Source organism: Lissotriton vulgaris, chromosome 10 (genome assembly GCF_964263255.1).
Source record: "Lissotriton vulgaris chromosome 10, aLisVul1.2, whole genome shotgun sequence".
Lineage (NCBI taxonomy): Eukaryota > Metazoa > Chordata > Amphibia > Caudata > Salamandridae > Lissotriton > Lissotriton vulgaris.
This window is the reverse complement of record NC_141698.1, coordinates 580194695-580215176: the sequence shown is the minus strand read 5'-3', so window position 1 is coordinate 580215176 and position 20482 is coordinate 580194695. Positions and strand designations below refer to the sequence as shown.

At 45.6% G+C, this 20482-nt stretch overlaps 1 protein-coding gene across 1 annotated transcript in view; it reads left to right on the top strand.

Moving 5' to 3' along the window:
- The window catches only part of LOC147688550 (sorting nexin-29-like), a 778635-nt gene that overhangs the window by 265543 nt on the left and 492610 nt on the right, over positions 1–20482 (top strand). The window contains exon 5 of the mRNA XM_086939800.1: positions 5441–5581. Coding sequence (XP_086795926.1) covers positions 5441–5581 — 141 coding nt within the window. The remainder of the gene's footprint in view (positions 1–5440; positions 5582–20482) is intronic.

The following is a 20482-nucleotide window of genomic DNA, read 5'->3' as shown; positions in this document are numbered from 1 at the left end:
AGCTCCCGGTGCATAAGGGTATCCTTCAGCATGCCAGGGCCATTGTCAACTCTGACCACAATTACCCAGTGGCCAGACAAGTCTGTTCATGACAATAAACTTAAAGTCTTGGAGTATACGGTTTTAGGATCTGTTCCCAACCCCCGACGGGGGGAAATCGAGACAAGCTTTTAAGACAAAAAGAATCTCAGTTTATTTTAGCTCTCGATATAAGAGTCCCCAATAGCTTTAATATGAATGAGGATCTTCATAGTTTTCTATAATGTCTTTTGATTCATTGTATGAATTTCTGTACATTAATTGTGTGTTTTTTTCGTAGATTTTCTGTATCTTCATGAATATTTTTATATAAATTTCTATGAGCTCTGCTGTGTGAATACTGGCACATTTGCACTTTAGGATTGTTTAGGCTTAAGTAATCCAGGAGTTTTCCCCTTGCTGCTAATGTGATGTTCTGTTCTTTGCACAGTTTGTTCTCTTTTGAACAGCACTATTTGCACTTTTCAGGCTTAAGGCACTTTTTGGTCTTTTATCTTCAACCATTTTTGTATTTGTAAATAAGGCATTTTTTAATTATTTACTCTGGTTTTTAGCAGTAATTCCTTTTAACATCAGTGATTTTATTACATCAAAACCGCTTCTCTTCCGTCATACGTAATATGAGAGTTCTAAAAAAAGCTATATTCATTTGTATTTGCATTTGCATTTTTCATACGAGCTATCTTTTTGAATGACTTGCCATGCACGTATTAATGCGGTAGGAATTTTGCACAAATAGAGTAATATAACTTTGCCTCATACAATGATCAAATGGTACTTATTTATTTTTTTGTAATGTAGTTCATTATGATGATGCAGCCTGCCATGAGTTTTTTCCGGCACTTGCCATGATTGACTTCAATTTCCAGTGATCTGTTCTTTTTGGGTCAGATGGGGATACTACAACTGTGAATATAACATTTTGCACTATGTATATATTTTGTTTATAAACTGCAAGATGCACTATGCACTTTTATTTTATCAGTCTGATGAAATGAAGCAGTTTAAAACGCTTTTGCGGCATTTGCCGTGATTGGCCCAAATACAGTGATCTGCTTGTAGGTTGACGCTATGACTCTGAATATAACATCATTTGCACTATGTATTTATTTGATCTATTAGCTGCAGGATGCACTTTGCACTTTATTGTTATTTTTGTATTACTGCATTTGTATGACCATGTAAAAACCGCCAAAGTCTGTTGTCTATGTCTATTTGCACAGCGACCAGTCAGCCTATTTTCTGTGGCTGATTGTGCACACAGTTCACTTTAAAAATGTCATACTTACGGAAACGCATCATGTTATCAAGCTCCCAAGAGGAGTGAAACGCGTCATGGAGGACACTGATCCATGCAACCCTATGCTAAAATAAAAATAAAAATCTGCACTGCTTACCCACTAAGGAGGTGTGGGAGTCCGTAATTTTCTCGGAAGGTGTTTTAGAGGTCGGTGCCTGTGTCGTCCCGCCTTGCGATTTGGCGGACAGGACGTGTTTGTGTATGTATGTATATATATATTTGTAGACAAAGAACCTTGATTTGGCGAAGCACTCCAAACTGGATTCATTACAGGCAAGCAGGCATTTCTAACCTTGGATCTTTTCTTTCTGTCTTACGCATTTCAGAGTTAAAACTCCTTGGTCACAGTCATTCCAGTACTGATGCAGTTTAAAACAGGGCACTCATACCAGCATGTTGTTTATAACCTTCTTTAATTGAAGACAGGTGAGTTCAGTCACGTACTGCATGCTGGGGATTGTAGTGCATGATGCACTTTCCTTCCGTTGACTTTATGCGTGTCCTTTACAAGTATATTCCTTTAGTAGGTACTGCGCTCTAATACCAATTCACTGTATTATTTCCGCCCTCCAGTGGGCCTCCTTGATGAGAAATGCTCCATATTTAAGCCATCCGGTTCAGGGCCGGTTATAGGATTTGCGAGGCCCTGGGCTAAAAAGGACCGTGCGAGGCCCCCTCTAATTTGGATAAGTGGCCCCTTGCAAGGAGACCATTTACAGACACTGTGGGGGCCCCATTGTCCAGCATTTTGGCGCCCCCACAGTTTTAACTTTTACTCCACAAGCATTTCTCACACCTTCAGTCCGATAGGTGTGAGAATTGATTGTGGTGTAAAAGTTAAAACTGTGGGGGCGCCAAAATGCTGGACAATGGGCCCCCCACAGTGTCTGTGAATGGTCTCCTTGCAATTGAGGGAGCGTCTCCGTCCCCCTCCCCTATGCCTCCTGACACCATCCATGAGAGGCCCAGGGAGGGGGCCCCCTCCAATGGACCTTAATTGCAGGCGACACCTTTCTTTGTAATAGATCGCCAGGGAAACAACAGGACACATCACCAGTGCGTGGCCCCATGCTGGTGGGCTGAGTGCGAGGACCTGTGCAGCCGCCCACGCTGCCCATGCCTAGCGCCGGCCCTGATCGGGTTTCCCATCCGGAGACTTAGAATAGTTCTGTGTCTCCCTGGCCCCCTTGTAATCCTCTTGTGGGGTGGTGCAGCACTACGGCTGGATGGCCGTAAATAATGTTTGTAGACAAAGAACCTCGATTTCGCGAAGCACTCCAAACTGGATTCATTACAGGCAAGCAGGCATTTCTAACCGTGGATCTTTCAGTAGGCAGAGTTGAGCTGCAGGGGCTCTTAGAAGGGGTGAAACAACTGCAAGGCCTAATTAACATTCAAATGGTCTTTGAAAGACCTGTAAAACGTTCGGGTGCGGCACTGAGTGTGCCCGGGATCTGTATCATCCCGGGCTGCCACACACGGGGGGCTGAAGCCCGGTGAGTCCAATGGGTGTTGCGCACCTGATGTGTGTGTGTATATATATATATATGAACATCCAACTTGTCGCCAGCAGCCGTCGGCAAGCAAACAGGTACACGGACTTCAATTAATCACCCAAGCCAGTCTTCTCTTTTCAAAAGATTTATTTCATTTCATGGTGGTGGTGCTAGTCATCAGACGCATTTCGGACTGGCGTCCTTGCTCACATATATATATATATTCCAAAAACAAACACAATGAGGCCCAATACCGGAGTCACAGGATTCATTTAATTGCCGGCACAGCAGCGCAGTAAGTTTCTCCTTCTCCGTACGCATTTCGAAAAACTTTTGCCAAGTACATATATGTGCGCCTTTTATTTTAAAAAATACATGACAGTCTGTTATAGAATACAATCCTCATGATGCACTTTGCTTAGCAGTTGTAATGTGATGCATGGAATCTTTGTTACATCCATATGCCTTTTTAATAAAAGTTCAATTCTTTCGTGCTTGCAAAAAATGTCTTAGTGGGTTTATTTACTCACAATGTCTTGTGCTTGCTTAACGTGCGGAAGTTCTCTTTTCATTTTGGCCTTGCAACACTGGCAGTCCTCCGGCACGATCAGAACAGGGAATCATCCCTTTCTGAATCCCTTCCTGCGCGGTCACACCTTTGCTGATTAGCATTTCCTCTCGTGGGCTTGTGACTGTGAGTGAGTCATGCCCCTGATTCAAATCCACACACAGCCTCCGAGCAAAGGGGCCCGACCCTACAGGACGGCCTCAGGACAATTGGCACGGCGGCGCCCATCACTAAAATGCTCTAGAGCGCTTCAAGGACTCTCGGGCTACGGCCAAGTCCTTGGGCCACTCCACCACTTTACATGCACGGTCTGCTTTTCGCCCCTTTCATGGCCACGGAAGGGGTGCTCCAACACGTTCCTTTCAGACCCTCGGGCCAGCGCAAGCTGTTCAACCTAAGCGCGGCCGCGGACGTGGGACCCACCGACGTGGTTCTGGGGGCCAGCGTTAGGGCCAGCCCACCACCCCCCCCCCCTCTGCAGCAGCCCCTACACACTCCTAATCTGACCTTTCAGGCCCAAAAAACGCCATCATCTTCCCCACTGGCACACCATCACGTTGGACAGGTGGGTTTTGCAGACATTCCAAAGGGGCTACTCCCTCCCCTTCAAGACTATCCCTCCAGCCATGCCATGGTCCTGTTCCAACAGAATGTTACGGCTCCAAGGGAGACATCGAGCGCGTCCCTGCATCAGTACTTTCTGGTGCCCAAGAAGGACAAGGGCCTGCGTCCTATCTTGGATCTGCGCAGATGAGCTGCAACCACCGCCATCACTTTCGTGAACACCCGAGGGGCACTGGTAAGGCCAAAGGGGAGCACGGTAAACTGAAAATTCTTGTGGCTCGCAGGTAACGCCGGTTAGCCGGCGGGGGGGGGGATATGAAATTAAGCGTTCTGCAAGTCCTACGCTACCATCCAGTCTCCAGGGTCGAGGGCAGACTAGACATGAGCCAGTGTCAACAGTTTGAACTTCTCCTTCTGGAGGAAGCGGTTGATGTGCAGTAGCCTTTCAATGTCGGAAAGGCCTACCTGGAAAGTCTGTCAGAAACAGATATCATAATCCCGACGGCAGAAAAGCCATCCCAAAGGTATTTTTTGTGACTTGCAACTGGCTGACGGGCTCCTTGAGCTCATCGGAACCCAGTCGGATTGACAAACGGTTTATACTTTGACTGCCGAATTTTAGATTCCGTGGTCGGGCTGTAAACCTACGATTAAGTCGATAAGCTTCTGGTGAGCAGTCAGAGGCTTACCGACCAACATCGTAAGGAGGCCCTAAGTGGTGGATTCTGAACAGAAGAGATACAAACAATGCTGTGAAAGTGAACCTCATACCAGCATTGTAAAATAAGCCCTTCAACCTGATCTACATTTTGAGGCTGAGTCACTAAAGCATTATAAGTACCGGAACAAGTAGTAAAGGAGTACTTTATGTACTCTTACAGGCCTTTGTGAAACAGCCTTGAAATGTCACACCCCTTATTACCTTATTAATGAAAGTGCAAAGACGGCACAGTCCTATCTATTTGTTCTAATGGTCTATGAATATTTTTGTTTTAGATGTTTTGGTGCCAATTGACAAAGGTGTGTAAAAGTACTTTAAAAAGTACTACAGGAGTACTGCTTTACGTACCCAAAAACATCTTCGGAATAGGTCTCTTTGCTTAAATATTGCTGCCTAAAAACTGATACCAAGGCCAATTCCCTCTTTATTTAGGGTATATGATAGAGTTTGTTTTCCCAGGTATTGGGCCAATAAACCTCTTTGCTCAGTAAGGACACGATTCATTATCATTGTGAAGGTGTGTACATAGAACCTCACCAGAGAGAAAGAAAAGTGACTTGCTCTGTAGTAATAGATTCCCCTGGATTTATTTTTTGTGTAACACGCAAATGATGCCTAATTGGTGAAAATGTGATTGCTGGTAGGTCAATTGTTCTTACATTGTTATTATAATTGTATTATGCATTTATGAATGATATAAACTACTTTTCAAGAGAAGAGTATGCAAACCCCTCCTCGTTACTTTATTGCAGGTCTACGTTAGGATTCGAGATGATGAATGGAATGTCTATCGAAGATACACAGAGTTCAGACGTTTGCATCATGAGTTGCAAAGCAAATACCAGCAAGTTAGGACCTTTCATTTCCCTCCCAAAAAGGCTATTGGAAATAAGGTACGTTTTTAAGAAAAACTTTTTAAAAAAAAGAAATAATAGTTGTTTGGCCTGTTGTATGTCTGATCCTTAGTATGAATATTTTTCAAATGAAACCTTGCTGCAATATCGGGAAAAAATCACGTTGGTAAAGTTGGCTTCAGCGAGACTTCCATTTATCTCCTACTATCTGTAATGAATTTAAATGGGAAGCCTTAAATTGCACAAGATGATCTCATGTGTCTCTGTCATTTCATTGAGATAAGAAATTGGGTGAATAACCACGTTTCTTAAGATCCTACTGAGTATAAGTCGATAGCGTTTGTGCACAGAACTAGAGATACTGTTGTTCACAGATATGCTAGGATAATCGGGCAGTCACTGGGCCCGATTCACAAAGGTTTTGTCCTATGAGTAGATGAGGCTTACTCTTAAATTATTGAATTCTCTTTTTTCATGGAAGAAGCTTTTCTGATTCAGGATCAATAACTCCATTACTATTAGGATGCTAGACTGCTACTTGTAATTCAACCTCAATATTGTTAATACATTGCCCGCGAGGTATGTACTAATTTAGACACGAATAATAAGTGTCATTTGGGTGAAGCAAACCGCTTTCAAAAGGTAGGAGGAGCAAAAGAGAGTCGGTGAAAATCCTTAACTGATTCACAAAAGACGAAAAATTATTGATTACATTTTATTCAGTGGTGATTACTCGAGCAGCATAGCAATCTTTTGTTTTTGCAATCACTTAGCTACTACAGATTTAGACCAACCACATGCAAATCAAGTTCTGGTCCAGCTTTGTAGGTAACCAGATGTCGAGCCCAAGCCGCCATCCCATATCTCCTGAAGGAACAGAAGTAACCACAAGCATGCATTGTTCTTGTTGGTCCCCACCCTTGACATACAACTCAAGTACCTGTGCTCTAGCGAACCACATTCTCAACATTTGGCTATAACACAGGAAATAGATGACCAATCACAGCAGTTGTCTGCTCTTACTTTTTAAAGAGTGAGTACAACTGTAGCAAGAGTGTTTAAAGTGTCAACCGTCCCCGTATTTAATCTTAAAAATTAAAAATATTTTGACTTACTGAAGCAAGACAGTAGAGGGTGCCCATAGCACCATAACATCTATACCTACCATATGAATGATATTCACAACAATATTCCAAGACAAAGTGTTCTCTGTAACCTGTTTTGTACATCCACCTCTTTGTCTTGCCGGAAGAGTGGGTGTTTTTGACATTTGATAGAAGTCATTTGGAGATTGATTTCTCACCGGATTTTGCACCAAAGACAGGGTGAACCAATAGTCACTAAATGAACCTGTGCTTAACTCTTTGGTAGGGTGGCACACACAGAAACCAGGCTTACTTAGAGGCGATGTGTAAAATATTTATGCAGTTCTAAAACAGTAATAACGTGAAAACACCTCAAACCAATTTAGAAAAGATACGCAAATGTTAACCCCTTCGCTGCTAGGCCTTTTTTTGGCTATTTGGGGTAGTGCTGGCGTAGGCCCCTGTAACTTTTTGACCACATAAGGTATCCACGCCAAATTTGCGTCCTTTTCTTCCAACATCATGGGGATTCTAAAGGTACCCAGGATTTGTGCATTTCCCTGGAGGGGTTCCAGAAATTAGCCACAATACAGCTAAATTTAGAGTTTTCTGGGAAAAATCGGGAAAAAAGGGCTGCAAATTAAAGCGTCTGGGTTTTACCCAGCAAATGGTATTAAAAAAGGGGGTGTAGTGCTGAACTCCCCATCTTCCCAGCTTTCAGGGACAAGCAGACTTTCGTCAGAAAAGCTCATTTTTTACACAGTTTTGGCATTTTTCTGGGACATTGCCTATTTTTGCAATTTTTCGTGCTTTCAACCTCCTTCCAGTTAATGCTAGAAATGGGTATGAAAGCAATAATGGATCCACAAAAGCAGACAAAATTCTGAATTCAGCAAGGGGTCATTTGTGTAGATCCTTCAAGGTTTCGTTATAGAAACTAACAGTTAAATAGAGGAAAAATTGAAAATTCGTTAAAAAAACGCCTTATGTGTCAACGTTTTTACATGTAACTTCTTCTAATTAGGACACCTTTATGAATGCAATATACTGTTACATCCACTGGACCTTCCTGGTTGTGGGGATATATAGGACTTGTAGGTTCACCTAGAACTTGATGAACCCAGAGCCACAAAATGATCAGCTATTTGCCATGGTTTTTTATTATGTACCGAGTATACAGCAATTATTCTGGGAAATGTGTACATGGAAAAATCGGTATGAAAGACACCTATGTTTTTCTGAAATAGGAACAAAATATAAAATTTAGAAACAGTAGATATTTGCACATTTCTGAAATTAGGAATTATCATACGCATGAGAATTATCAATCATGTTTCAAAATTACTTCTTTTTTACACATTGTCTTTCATTTGGAAGGCAGAAATGCATGGAAAGTCAATAGGTAATAACAGCTGCTTTACAAATCTGAATTACCCTAAGTCTCTCAATAAAAATCATTCCTCACTTGTGTGGGTAGGCATAGTGCCCACAACAGGAAATGGCTCAAAACCCAACGTGAACAAACCACATTTTCACAATGAAAAATTACCCTTTTTTGGCAAAGTGCCTAGCTGTAGTTTTTGAACCCTAGCTCTGCCGGCACCTAGGGAAACCTAGCAAACCTATACATTTTTGAAAACTAGACACCCATGAGAATCCAGGATGGGGTGACTTGACTGCCTCTCACCCGATTCTGTTACCCAGAATTCCTTGCAAACCTAAACTTTTGTAAAAAAAAAACATTTTCCTCAAATTTCTGTGCTGGAAAGTTATGAAATTTGCACTGATCCACAAATTTCCACCCACCCAGCGTTCCCCAAAGTCTTTCGAGAAAAATGGTACCTCACTTACGTGGGTAGGCCTAGTGTCCGCAACAGGAAACAGCGCAAAACGCAACGTGGACACACCTCAATTTTGCAATGAAAAATGACCCTTTTTTGGCGAAGTACCTAGCTGTAGTTTTGAACCATAGCTCTGCCGGCACCTAGGGAAACCTAGCAAGCCTATACATTTTTTAAAATTAGACACCAAGGGGAATCCAGGATGGGGTGACTTGACTGCCTCTCACCAGGTTCTGTTACCCAGAATCCCTTGCAAACCTATCAAATTGTCAAAAAACAAATTTTCCCCACATTTCTGAAACACAGTGGCTATTTTTTTGGGGGGTGGGGGCATTGGTATGCCCATTCTGAGCAGCCCCCACCATCACGCATAAAAAAAAGCCAGCGTAATCGTTGGCGTCTAATGGGCTTTTTGCCCCCCCCGGGAGGTAGATTGGGGGCTACTGACATGCCCGTTTTGGGCAGCCCCCACCCTAATTAAAAAATGTGCCCCAAATAATCCCTGGCGTCTAGTGGACTTTTTGCCCCCTGGGGGGGGCAGATTGGGGGCTACTGCCCCATCTGTCCCCCGGGGGAGCAGGAAGGCTGTACTTTTTGCAGGGAGGGGGTGGGGGCATGGGTATGACCATCTTGGGCAACCCCCACTCTAATGAAAATTTGCCAAAAAAACTCCCTGGCGTCTAGTTGACTTTCTGCCTCTCCTGCGGGGCAGATGGGGGCATTTGCCCCCCCAAAAATCCCTGGCATCTAGTGGGCTTTGTGCCCACCCCCGGTGAAGCAGATTGGGGGCTAATGCCCCCATCTGCCCCCCAGGGGAGTTTTTTTGGCACATTTTAATTAGGGTGGAGGCTGCCCAAATCAGGCATGCCAATACCCCCACCCTAATTAAAATTTGCCCCAAAAAACCCTGGCGTCTAGTGGGCCTTTTGCCCCTCCGGGGAAGGCTGTAATTTTTGCGAGCGGGTGTGGGGGCATGGGCATGTGCCCAAAAAAAATCCCTGGGGTTTAGTGGGCTTTTTGCCGCCCCGGCGAGGCAGATTGGGGGCTAATGCCCCCATCTGTCCCCTAGGGGAGGCAGAAAGTCCACTAGATGCCAAGGAGTTTTTTGGGCAAATTTTTATTAGGGTGGGGGTTGCCCAAAACGGGCATGCCAATGCCCCCACCCTAATTAAAATTACCAAAGAAATCCCTGGCGTCTAGTGGTCTTTTTGCCCCCCCTGGGGGGCAGGAAGGCTGTTATTTTTGTAGGCGGGGTGGGGGCATGAGCATGCCTGTTTTGGGAACCCCCACCCTAATTCAAATTTGCCCCAAAAATACTATTTGGGCAAATTTTGATTAGGGTGGGGGCTGTCCAAAATGGGCATGCCAATGCCTCCACCCTAATTAAAATTTGCCCAAAAAATTCCCTGGCGTCTAGTGGGCTTTTTGGTCCGGGGGGGGGGGGGGGGGGGGGGGGGGGGCAGATTCGGGGCCACTGCCCCATCTGCACCCCAGGGGGAGCAGGAAGGCTGTCATTTTTGTAGGGGAGGGGGTGGGGACATGGGCATGCCCGCTTTGTTAGCCCCCACCCTAATTCAAATTTGCCCCAAACAATCCCTGGCGTCTAGTGTGCTTTTTGCTCCCCCCGGCGGGGCAGATTGGGGGCTAATGCCCCCATCTGCCCCCAGGGCAGAAAGTCCACTAGACACCATGGAGTTTTTTGGGCAAATTTTAATTTGGGTGGGGGCTGCTTAAAACGGGCATGCCAATGCCTCCACCCTAAGTAAAATTTGCCCAATAAATCCCTGGCGTATAGTGGTTTTTCTGCCCCCTCGGGGGCAGAACGGGGGTTACTGCGGGGGTTACCCAGTAAATTTTGCGGGATGGGGCATGGACATGCCCTTTTCGGGCAGCATCCATGCTAATAAATTATGCGCCCCCAAAAAAATATCCCTGGCGTCCAGTGGGCTTTTTGCCCCCCCAGTGGGGGGGGGGGGGGGGCAAAAAGACTAAATCACACCCACAAAAGTTGAAGGGAGGAAAAGCCCTTGCCCATGGGGCCGCTCTCCCCTCCCTAGTGTCTAGTGGGTGGGTCCCTGCTTGGGATCGCCCTCCTGGGGCGATCCCGAAGCAGGGATCCACTGGAGAAGGGGTACCATTGGAAAGGGGAGATTCTCCCCCTTTCCAATGATACCTCTCCTGTCTTTCTACGTGCCCGTGGGGCTGAGATAGCCACCTGAGCACATAGAAAGTGAAACTGAAATGAGCCTAAAGGCTCATTTCAGTTTCGGTTTCTGTGCAATGACGACAGCGCGACGTGCACGCTGATCGTCATGGCACAGAAACCAGGAAGGGGGCCTTGGGAGCAGCTCCCAAGGTCACAGGGGAATAAAAGAAATCCCTCTGCTGTCTGCAGCAGAGCGATTTTGTGCCCCTGGCCTCATGACAGAATGGTTCCGTCATGGGCACCGAACTATTCCGCCATGAGCATCGAAGGGGTTAATAAATAAAATGACAACAAAATGACAAAAACCCAGCAAGTAAAACTGGAGTTATGTATTTTTTAAGTTAGAATTTCATTTAGCACCAAAAAGCTCAAAGCATCGACCTTCGATTTTCTGGTTGTGCTATACTTTGTCAAAGACAAAAGTTAAGGTCAACCACAATGGAGTGGAAGGATTACCTTTTTACTTTAAAACATATTTGGATAAACGTGGCCATAAATGAGACATTGGTGGAGCAATCTGCAAGCTGGATACGTAGTAGGGCTCAATAACAATGGTATGTTATATGCAGAGTCCCAGTGTGGTCATCAACAATGCCAACTAAGCTCTGAGCGGATGACATCCAAAGTCTGTGTCCAGGGACACCTTGAAGTCGATGGGTTCCTGCTCCCCGTTGGACCAGATGAATCCCTCTATGTTCGGACCTAAAAACATTTGTGGAAGTCCGATCTTCTTCAACTGAGCTAACCAGCAGATTGAATCTTTAAGGTGATTCAAAGTCAATGGGTTTGGCTCAACAATGGTCCCGGTCTCCTACTGGCTCTCAGGAGGAAAAGTTGGCAAAAAGTTTCTAAGTCCCAGCTTTTGCAGTTTGGTCAGAAGGAATAAACTCTGGCCAAGGGTCCATGATCTGGAAGGCATCCCTGGGGGGTTTAGACTCAATCCAACAATGGCCAGCAGCAGGTCCATACGGTACTGGTCAGCTGGGCAGTTGCAGAGAAAGGGCCTCTAGAAGCTTGTTGTGCCCCTGTAGATCAATTAGGAGGCCAGCCAACTGAGACTTAGAGTCATTTCCAGGGCCTGGGGTTCAGGGCAAGCAGGTCCAGACTTTCTTCAGGTTGCAGGCCCCACAGCAGTCCTCCCCCTGATCTCCACAGTCCCAGGAGTATTCTGAGAAGAGGTCTGTGGGGTCCACTTTTATGCCCAGTGCAAGCCTGTTAGTGAGGAAAACTCCTGGCCACTCCATAACCATTGGGGTAATAAATTCCCAGGGACGACCTTCCCTATGTTTGCAGCACCTCCTATGGTTGTTCTGTAAACTATTCACAGTACCCCAATCTACCTAAATCCAACATGGCAGAATTGTTTTTAACCCAATCAGAGCTAACTGTGCCCACCCAGAGGTGTGGTGATTATAATGGTCAAACTTTCATTTGTGGTCACTCCAAACTAGTTCTGAGGTCGCTCCCCCTCCCACTGGATTTGGAGCGAAGCAGCCTAGGAAGACAAAGGGAGGGAGACCTAGGTGTGAGCTACATTTGCCAGTGATAAGGTAGGCATTCTTTAAAGCTCAGAGAGGGGCTGTGCACAGTTCCCCAGGCCATCCTGTTCAAGGTGGAAAAACCTCTGTCCTCACCCAAGCCTTTTGTCCACTGCTTGGAAGTAATCCACTTACTACCACATGGGAGCCATTCAGCAGTCATGTGACACTGGATATTGGTAGTAAAGCCCTTTCAGCTTCAGCAGAGAAATGACACTTTTTTAAAGTGTAATTTCTAAAATATTAATATAACATCTGACTTGACTATTTTAAATTACTTCTAAAATAACTTCCTGAATTCTCTCTCTCTTGATCGGGGACCATAAAAAGTGCAGATAAAATGCATACAAAGCACAATAAATAAAACAATAAATATGAACAGCAAGCATTGAAGATAAAAAGTTAATTAAACAAAAAGTTATCGGTGACAGTCTAGATAAAATAACTTTAAAAGGAAGAAGAATTAATCCAGATACATTTATAATGACTTTAAACAAAGCCTTTCCTTCGGCGCCACATACTGTATAAAAAACGGGAAACAGAAAAGACAATAGGTAGAGAAGTGTCATACATTAAACCTCTACATGCCTGCATACATTGCCTAAAGCCCAAATTTCTGCATAACAGGATTAGCCAGCATATTCTTATTGTAACATACGCTGGGCAAAAAAACATGACATGGGCAACATCTTTTCGAATATAATTGCACGCTGGGCAAGACTTCTTGAATTGTATGTCTAGCTGCACCCAAGCTGAAATTAAGCACTATGAGGTGTTCTAATGTATCCCAATGTTTTGCTGTGGAAGAGCCAGCCTTGCTCCAGTAAAAAATGACTTGGAAGGTTTTTAACTGTCAGGACATGTGAACATTAAATATGCCTGTCCTACTTTTTAAATACCATGCACCCTGACCTATGGGCATGGAGGGCCTGACTTCAGGGAGATGTATACATATTAAAAAGGAACGTATAGGCCTGGCAGAAGGTTTATTTGCCAAGTGGAAATGGCAGTTTGAGCTAGACATCCAAGCGCCAGTGATAGCCCTCGAGGCATGTTTTATAGTGCTCCATTTTTGGTTGGCACAATGAATGTTGCAGCCCACTAGCAGTATTTAATTTACAGACTCTGTGTACATTTTGTACCTTATACCAGGAACTTACAAGTAAATTAAATGTGCCAATCAGGTGTACACCAATTTCAACATGTGTAGCAAGGAGATCATACGCAGTTTGCCACTTGTTAGCAAGTGCAGAGAGTCCTATGTACAACAAAAAGTGAGTTTAGCAACAGAAGTCAAATATCTGGGATGACACTGCAGAAAGGTCCACTGTCCAAGAGCTACTATAATTTCATAGATGATCAACATGTTCCACCCATGTATACATCACTAACTACTCCTTTTCATATTCAGAAATGTAGAAGACCACACTTCCTCCCTTCTGTTTTATTCTGTTTCTGATTGACACCTGTAAAAAGTCTCATCTTCACTTTGTTTGGAGGGGGTCTTTCATCTTTCTATCCATACCAAAATCCCTATTTCTTTACTTGTGGCTACCAGGGACTAGTATTAATGGCTTCATGCAGTCTTTCCCTTTCTTTCTTATTATTATTAGTATTACTTTATTTGTTTTTTACAGCCAAAGTATACATCCAACGAACTACAACAATTCAAAATAATATTTACACAGAACATACATCACGTTACTGTATAACATTCCTAGCTTCTGAGACTGATGACGATAATCAGACAATAGTACAGAAAAAATAATGCTTTAAGGACCTTCTACAGCACTGAAATTAAGTATTAAAATCGTATCCCAAGACAAATGTCAATGACAATGTGAGGTACATGATAATAAAATAATAGACTAATACAGTTAAAAAGATAAAATTCAAGGATAAAAACGTTCCTACAGACAATGTTAAAAGTGGTGCTTAATAACAGCCCCCATTAAGGGTCATGCCAGGGGATAAAGTGTCCAGTAGTTCACAAATCAGTTTAACTAGCAATACCAGTGATAACCATTCGCTAGATAGTAGAACACAACCCCATTAATAAAATCGCTTTGGGTGCTAAAGTGATCTGTGCTTCAATATCAGTGCATAATAAGAACAGTAATAAATATACGCAGATAGTGTACAACAGTATTACCATCAGATACTTGCATTAAAGACTGCTTCCAGGAAGATAAAATAATTCCTCGTAATTGGGTATATAAAGGAGAGGACCATAAATCATTACACATAATATTTTTAAATTGCTCTTCGTTTGTGCCAGACTGCCTCTAAAGATTTGCTGACAGCCAAAACGGTTTTAAAAGATGTATCAGTCTTTAAAATCCTGAGAGCTACCTGGGAACAAGAGACCCCCAATTCTCGTCATATGAGAATAATCCACTCACGGAAGAGGAAACTATTCTGGACAAAAAAAGAGTAGATGTGGTTCATTTTCATCGCCCTGGTTACACATGGAAGAAACCATGGTTACCTGTCCTTTACTCCATTTTGGGGTGAACAATCTTAGAGGAAGTGTCCCCATGCGAAAACGTAAAAACAGGCGCTTAGGAAAAGAGGAGGGTATTAAATCTAAATATTCCTCAAAAAGCGGCAAAAATGTATAATCAAGACACTTGTTGGTCAGAGATCCGACTGGACTTCTGTTTGTCAATTCTTCGTTAATGTAGGACCAATAAGTAACTTTCAACAAGTCTGTCTGTTTTTTTTAGTTTCGTTGGATCGGCCCAAAATCTGAGAAGTCCTAGCTTCCCCATCCAGTTGAACACATGTTTAATCCAGGCAAGCGATATAGCACCTGGTAGTTTATGAACTTCATCCGAGTCCCTGTAATCAGCAGGCTCTGGAGTACTCCAGAGACGGACCCAGTAAACTTACATGTTTAGTACGCCCACATCAGTCACTCTTTTTGGTTCAAGTTCAAGATACAGCGGAATAATGGGTGAACTGGATGGGAGGCAGAGTAATTTCCTGGCAAAGTTGTTTTTCGACAGCGCCAGGGGCTGGGCATCCGCCAAACCCCAAATTTCGGCCCCATATAATGCAGCCCCTTGAGTCTTAGCCCAATATATCTCCAGGATTGGCTATACTACATGTGACACCGTTCTCTTTTGCGTCCTCAAAATGGCATTTAACCTATGCTTGAGTAGCAGCCTACTTTTAGTAATCTGGTCCCTCCTCTTAAAACTTTCAATGAAGCGTTCCCCTATGTAGTCAAAATTACCTACCCTTTCAAGGGACTCATTTTCAACCCGAATGGCTGCTTTTCCTTTCTTGACCCCTTTGCCCAATACCATAAATTTGGTCTTGTTAACATTTAATTCAAGGCCCCTGGCATTGCAAAAGACAAAACATTTATTAACCAGGGTCTGCAGACCCATGGGTGACTTCGAGATGAGGAAGGAGTATTAGGCAAAGAATAAGATCGGGGCTTTCCTAATATTCAGCATGGGGAAGTTTTAACACAGTTTTCTAAAACTTCAACTACATCATTAGGTTATACAGGGAACCGTGTGGGTGTAAGAACGCAGCCTTGGCGAACTCCATGTTCAATTGGGATGAGTTCCTTTAGTTCACCATTCAGACCCCATAGGACCTGTGCAAAGATGTTTTCATGCAGTTTGCTTAACCCGTTGCATTCGTCGGACGGCCGGCACAGTGGGTGTGTGGGGAGGATGGCCGGGGGCCGTCCGAACCACTCCCACTCATAAATATGCCCACACCGCGGCGCAATTTGCGCTGTGGTAAACGGGTTATGAGATATACAAGATTACTGGGAACGCCTATATTAGGTAGGACTTGCCATAGCTTATCGCGTGGAATGAGATCAAAGGCAGCTCTAAGGTGTATGAAATCTACGTAGAGCATTTCTTGTTTTAAAAAGGATGGTTTTATAGTATAATAACAAAAATCTAAAAATCTGGTTGATAGTGCTAACTTTTGGCCTAAATCCAGCTGGGTATGGAGACATTATTTTATTAGCCTCCATCCAGTCAATCAATTTATTCAGAATCGGTCGGCAAAAAGATTTCTGGGCAATATCTATCAGGCTTATCGGCCCATAGAAAGGTGGGTTGCTAGCATCTCCCTTTTTAAATATGGTTATTTTCTCAGCACCCCTCCAAGATTCTGGTACTTCTCCCCCACCTGTGACAGCATTTGCTAGCAAGTTAAAATAAGTTGACCAGATTTGAGGCTAATGTTTATAGAGGTCATCCGGCATTTTATCTGGTTCTGGAGCCTTTGACAATTTAAACAAATGTATTGCACTAGCTGTGAGAAGTTGGCCCGATATGCAACGTTCGCTATTCTAGCGACCGCTATGTATCGTTCCAACGACCCTTATGGTGTTTGGTTGTAAGTCAACCTATAGACCAGCTATCCTAGTAGCGTGGATACGAGCAGTCTAAGGCTAAAGACTCGAGAGGGCGCGTTAAGCCAGCTGTTTACCACACATTTCCCCCTTGAACACCCAGTGAAAGGACACCACGCAAGTGTTATGAAAATAAACAGTATATTTATTAAGAATCACAACAGCCCTGTACTCTTTATGAGAACAGGGTACTTAGCACAAACCAAATCCCTTTAGCAAATACTTTAAGTGCACAGTTAAAACAAGTGTCCGAGGACACGGAAAGGTTAAGGCAAGTCGGAAGCGAGGGACTCGGGACCCTAGAGTAAGGAGGCTATGCAGGCACTGAAATGCCGAGTTACCTAGCCACGAGGGCTGCGGCTGCACAAGTCTTACAGGCGTCGGGGTCTTCGCTGACGAGCCAGGAGCCGGAAGAAAAGGAGTTGCTGGCCGGCGACCAGTGCTGAATAGTTCGTAGAGATCCAAGCCTGGATCGGAGATTGATGAAACCTGAAAGCAGAGGGGACCAAGTTCGTACTACTAGCCAGTAGTCAGAGGGTACCAGGAAGGCACCGGTTGGCCGTCACCTCGACCAGGTGAGTGGGCGACGCTAGGCTCTGCAGTCTCACGGACCAGGAGGCGTTGTCGGCGACCACGGTGGAGGTGCGAGCTGTCCCACGACGGATGTCGCTGTCGGCGTCTTGAGTGGACCAGGAGGGTCCGGGGTGCTTCTCGAAAAGATGGAAGCAAGGGCCAGTCTGGAGCAACCAGACCGGCAGTGATGATTCTCGGATGTCGTCACAGAAGGACACAAGCCAGCGGCTAGTGACCAGACAACGTGCTGAGCAGCGAGCAGAAGGGCCCCACGCAGATCGTGGAGATGCTGGGAGACTGCACTTCGGTGCTGGAGCGGCTCAGGGTCGGGGCTTCTCGGACCCCAGAGCACTCACCAGAGAGTTACCTCGATGGTCGTGCTGGGTTTTAAGAGCGTGCAGGTTCTGATGATGGCCGGTCCCTCGAGGTCTCGTCGCACCCACAGATCACAGCTGAGCTGATGACGTGGGTAGAGGTCAGAGGTGCCAGGGAAGCCGGTTCTCGTCGAGCTGGGCCGTCGGATTCCTTGAGGAAGGACTTACAGCAAACCGCAGAGTTCTTAGATGGTGCCCGCTGATGCAGGGTGACTACTCCTTAGCCACAAGGGAGAAATCTTGAGAAGAGTCTTGAAGTCCTTTCGTAGAAAGTATTCTTGATTCAAAGATGATCTAATTTGGAAGGGTCCCCGCTCCGGCCTTTATCCTAAAGAAAGGGGTGGGTACATGACTAGGTCCTGCCCTAAGGGTGGGACCAGGAAGGGGGGTAGTTACACCCCTCTCCCCTGCCGGACTTTCCCCAGGCCAGGGCTGTCGCCCCTGGAACTGGTTCTAACCGGCAGATGCGTAGTGAGCACCGGGGTGCCACTCCGCAGTCACCTTCTCGCAAAAGCCCTACCTACCCAGAATACACAAACCCTGTCTGGGACGGTGCGAACACCGCCCTCGACAGGAAACCCTTTGTCCAAGTGCTCCTCGCTGGAAGGACTCCCAGCAGCAGGAGGTCAGACTCGTGTCTGTGGTGGCAGCATCCATTTTGTGGAGCTGAGGCTTTCGTTAACTTTAACCGGGGTTCACAGTTACGTACATGTCGTGTCCCTCTAGAAGGGCGGAATGCTAACCTCGTCGCCAGAGTTGGTGAGAGGGCAGCATCCCGATTCGTATGACACCTTACTCGACATGTCTTGATAACGCGACACCGAAGTTACCGATGTGGCACGCGTTATCATGGAACAGCCATTGGGTCTTTTCTCCGCAAGCTGCAACCGGCTCGGCTCGGGCCAGAACACAGTTCACGTGAGCCCATGCACTCTGCCTTCAGGATTGTCAAGGCCTGCCATAGGAGTGACTGATAGGGACTCGGGTGTCCATTGTATGGTTAGATATAGAGCTACTATATCTAAAGCAAAGGGTGATTACACGACTTCGCCCCAGCTGTCATGCAGCCAGTTGTGTCAAATTTAGGAGGCCAGCCAGGGGTGGCATAATACATGCTGCAGCCCCTGGCGGCCCTGGGTACACCTATGCCCTGAGTTACAGGGTCTGATAAGGTGGCCCAGTACCAATTGGTAAATGCACCTAGGGTACATGTTGTAATTTAGAAAGAGAACAGCCAGGCTGTGGGTCTGATTGGCAGGCCCACAGCCAGAGAAAGTCGTAAACCAGTGAAACAAAAGCAAAAAATCTGGGTCATCATAGGATTGCAGACCCTACTCTCCTACATGACCCCCCCCCCAAACGTCGGAACAACTAGCTAACCTTGACCAGGTAAGTCTTCTTGTTCTAAGTGGAAATATCTGGAGAGCCCATCGGCATTGCCATGATCAGTACCAGGTCTATGTTCCACTGTGAAGTCCATCCCCTGTAGGGAAATGGACCACCTAAGCAGTTTGGGGTTTTCACCCTTCATCTGATTTAGCCACAAGAGGGGCTTATGGTCGGTCTGAATCTTGAAGTGAGTGCCAAACAAGTATGGCCTCAGCTTCTTCAGGGCCCAAACCACAGCAAAGGCCTCCCTCTCGATAGCTGACCAATTCTTCTCTCTAGGGGTCAGCCTTCTGCTTATAAAAGCAATGGGCTGGTCTTGACCATCAAAATTCAGTTGAGAAAGAACAGCTCCCACACCCAACTCAGAAGCATCTGTTTGGACAATGAATGGTTTGGAGTAGTCCGGACTCTTGAGGATAGGCGCCGTGCACATGGCCTGCTTTAGGTCATCGAATGCTTTTTGACAGCTCGCTGTCCACTGAACCTTTTTTGGCATTTTCTTACTTGTCAGTTCATTTAATGGTGTCACGATGGAACCATAGTTCCTGACAAACTTCCTATAGTAACCAGTCAGGCCCAAGAAAGCTCGAACCTGAGTCTGGGTTGTTGGAGGAGCCCAGTCCCTGATTGACTGTATCTTGCTCTCCAGTGGCTGAACCTGACCTCCACCTACAAGGTGGCCCAGGTATACAACCTGTGTCTGCCCTATCTGGCACTTGGTGGCCTTGATAGTGAGGCCTGCTGCTTGCAGCGCCTCCAATGTCTTCCGCAGGTGGACCAGGTGATCCGCCCAGGTGGAGCTAAAGACAGCAATATCGTCAAGATACGCCGCACAGAAGTCATCCAGCCCAGTAAGGACGTGATTCACCAACCGTTGGAAGGTGGCAGGTGCATTTTTCAGACCAAAGGGCATCACCACGAACTGATAATGCCCACCAGGGGTTGAAAATGCTGTTTTAGGCTTGGCGTCCTCAGCTAACCTGATTTGCCAATACCCAGCTGTCAGGTCAAACGTACTTAAGTAGTTGGCCGAAGCCAGCCTATCAATAAGCTCGTCTGCCCTTGGTATTGGGTGGGCGTCAGTCTTAGTGACTGCATTGAGACCCCTGTAGTCTACGCAGAACCTCATCTCTCTCTTACCACCCTGGGTGTGAGGTTTCGGCACTAGAACTACAGGACTAGCCCAAGGGCTATCCGAGGGTTCAATGACTCCCAGCTCCAACATTTTCTGCACTTCACTTTTGATGCAGTCTCTAACGTGATCAGGCTGCCTGTAGATTTTACTCTTTACGGGCAAGCTGTCACCAGTGTCGACCTCATGGGTGCACCAATCGGTCTGACTGGGTGTCAGAGAAAACAGATGTCGGAACGACTGAAGAACCTGTTTACAGTCGCTCTGTTGATGTTCGGAGAGGCTGCCACAAAAGACAACACCGTCTACCGAGCCATCGTCAGGATTCTGAGTGAGCAGGTCGGGGAGAGGGTCACTCTCCTCTTCCTGTCCCTCATCTAGGGCCATGAGCAAACTCATGTCCTTCCTGTCGACA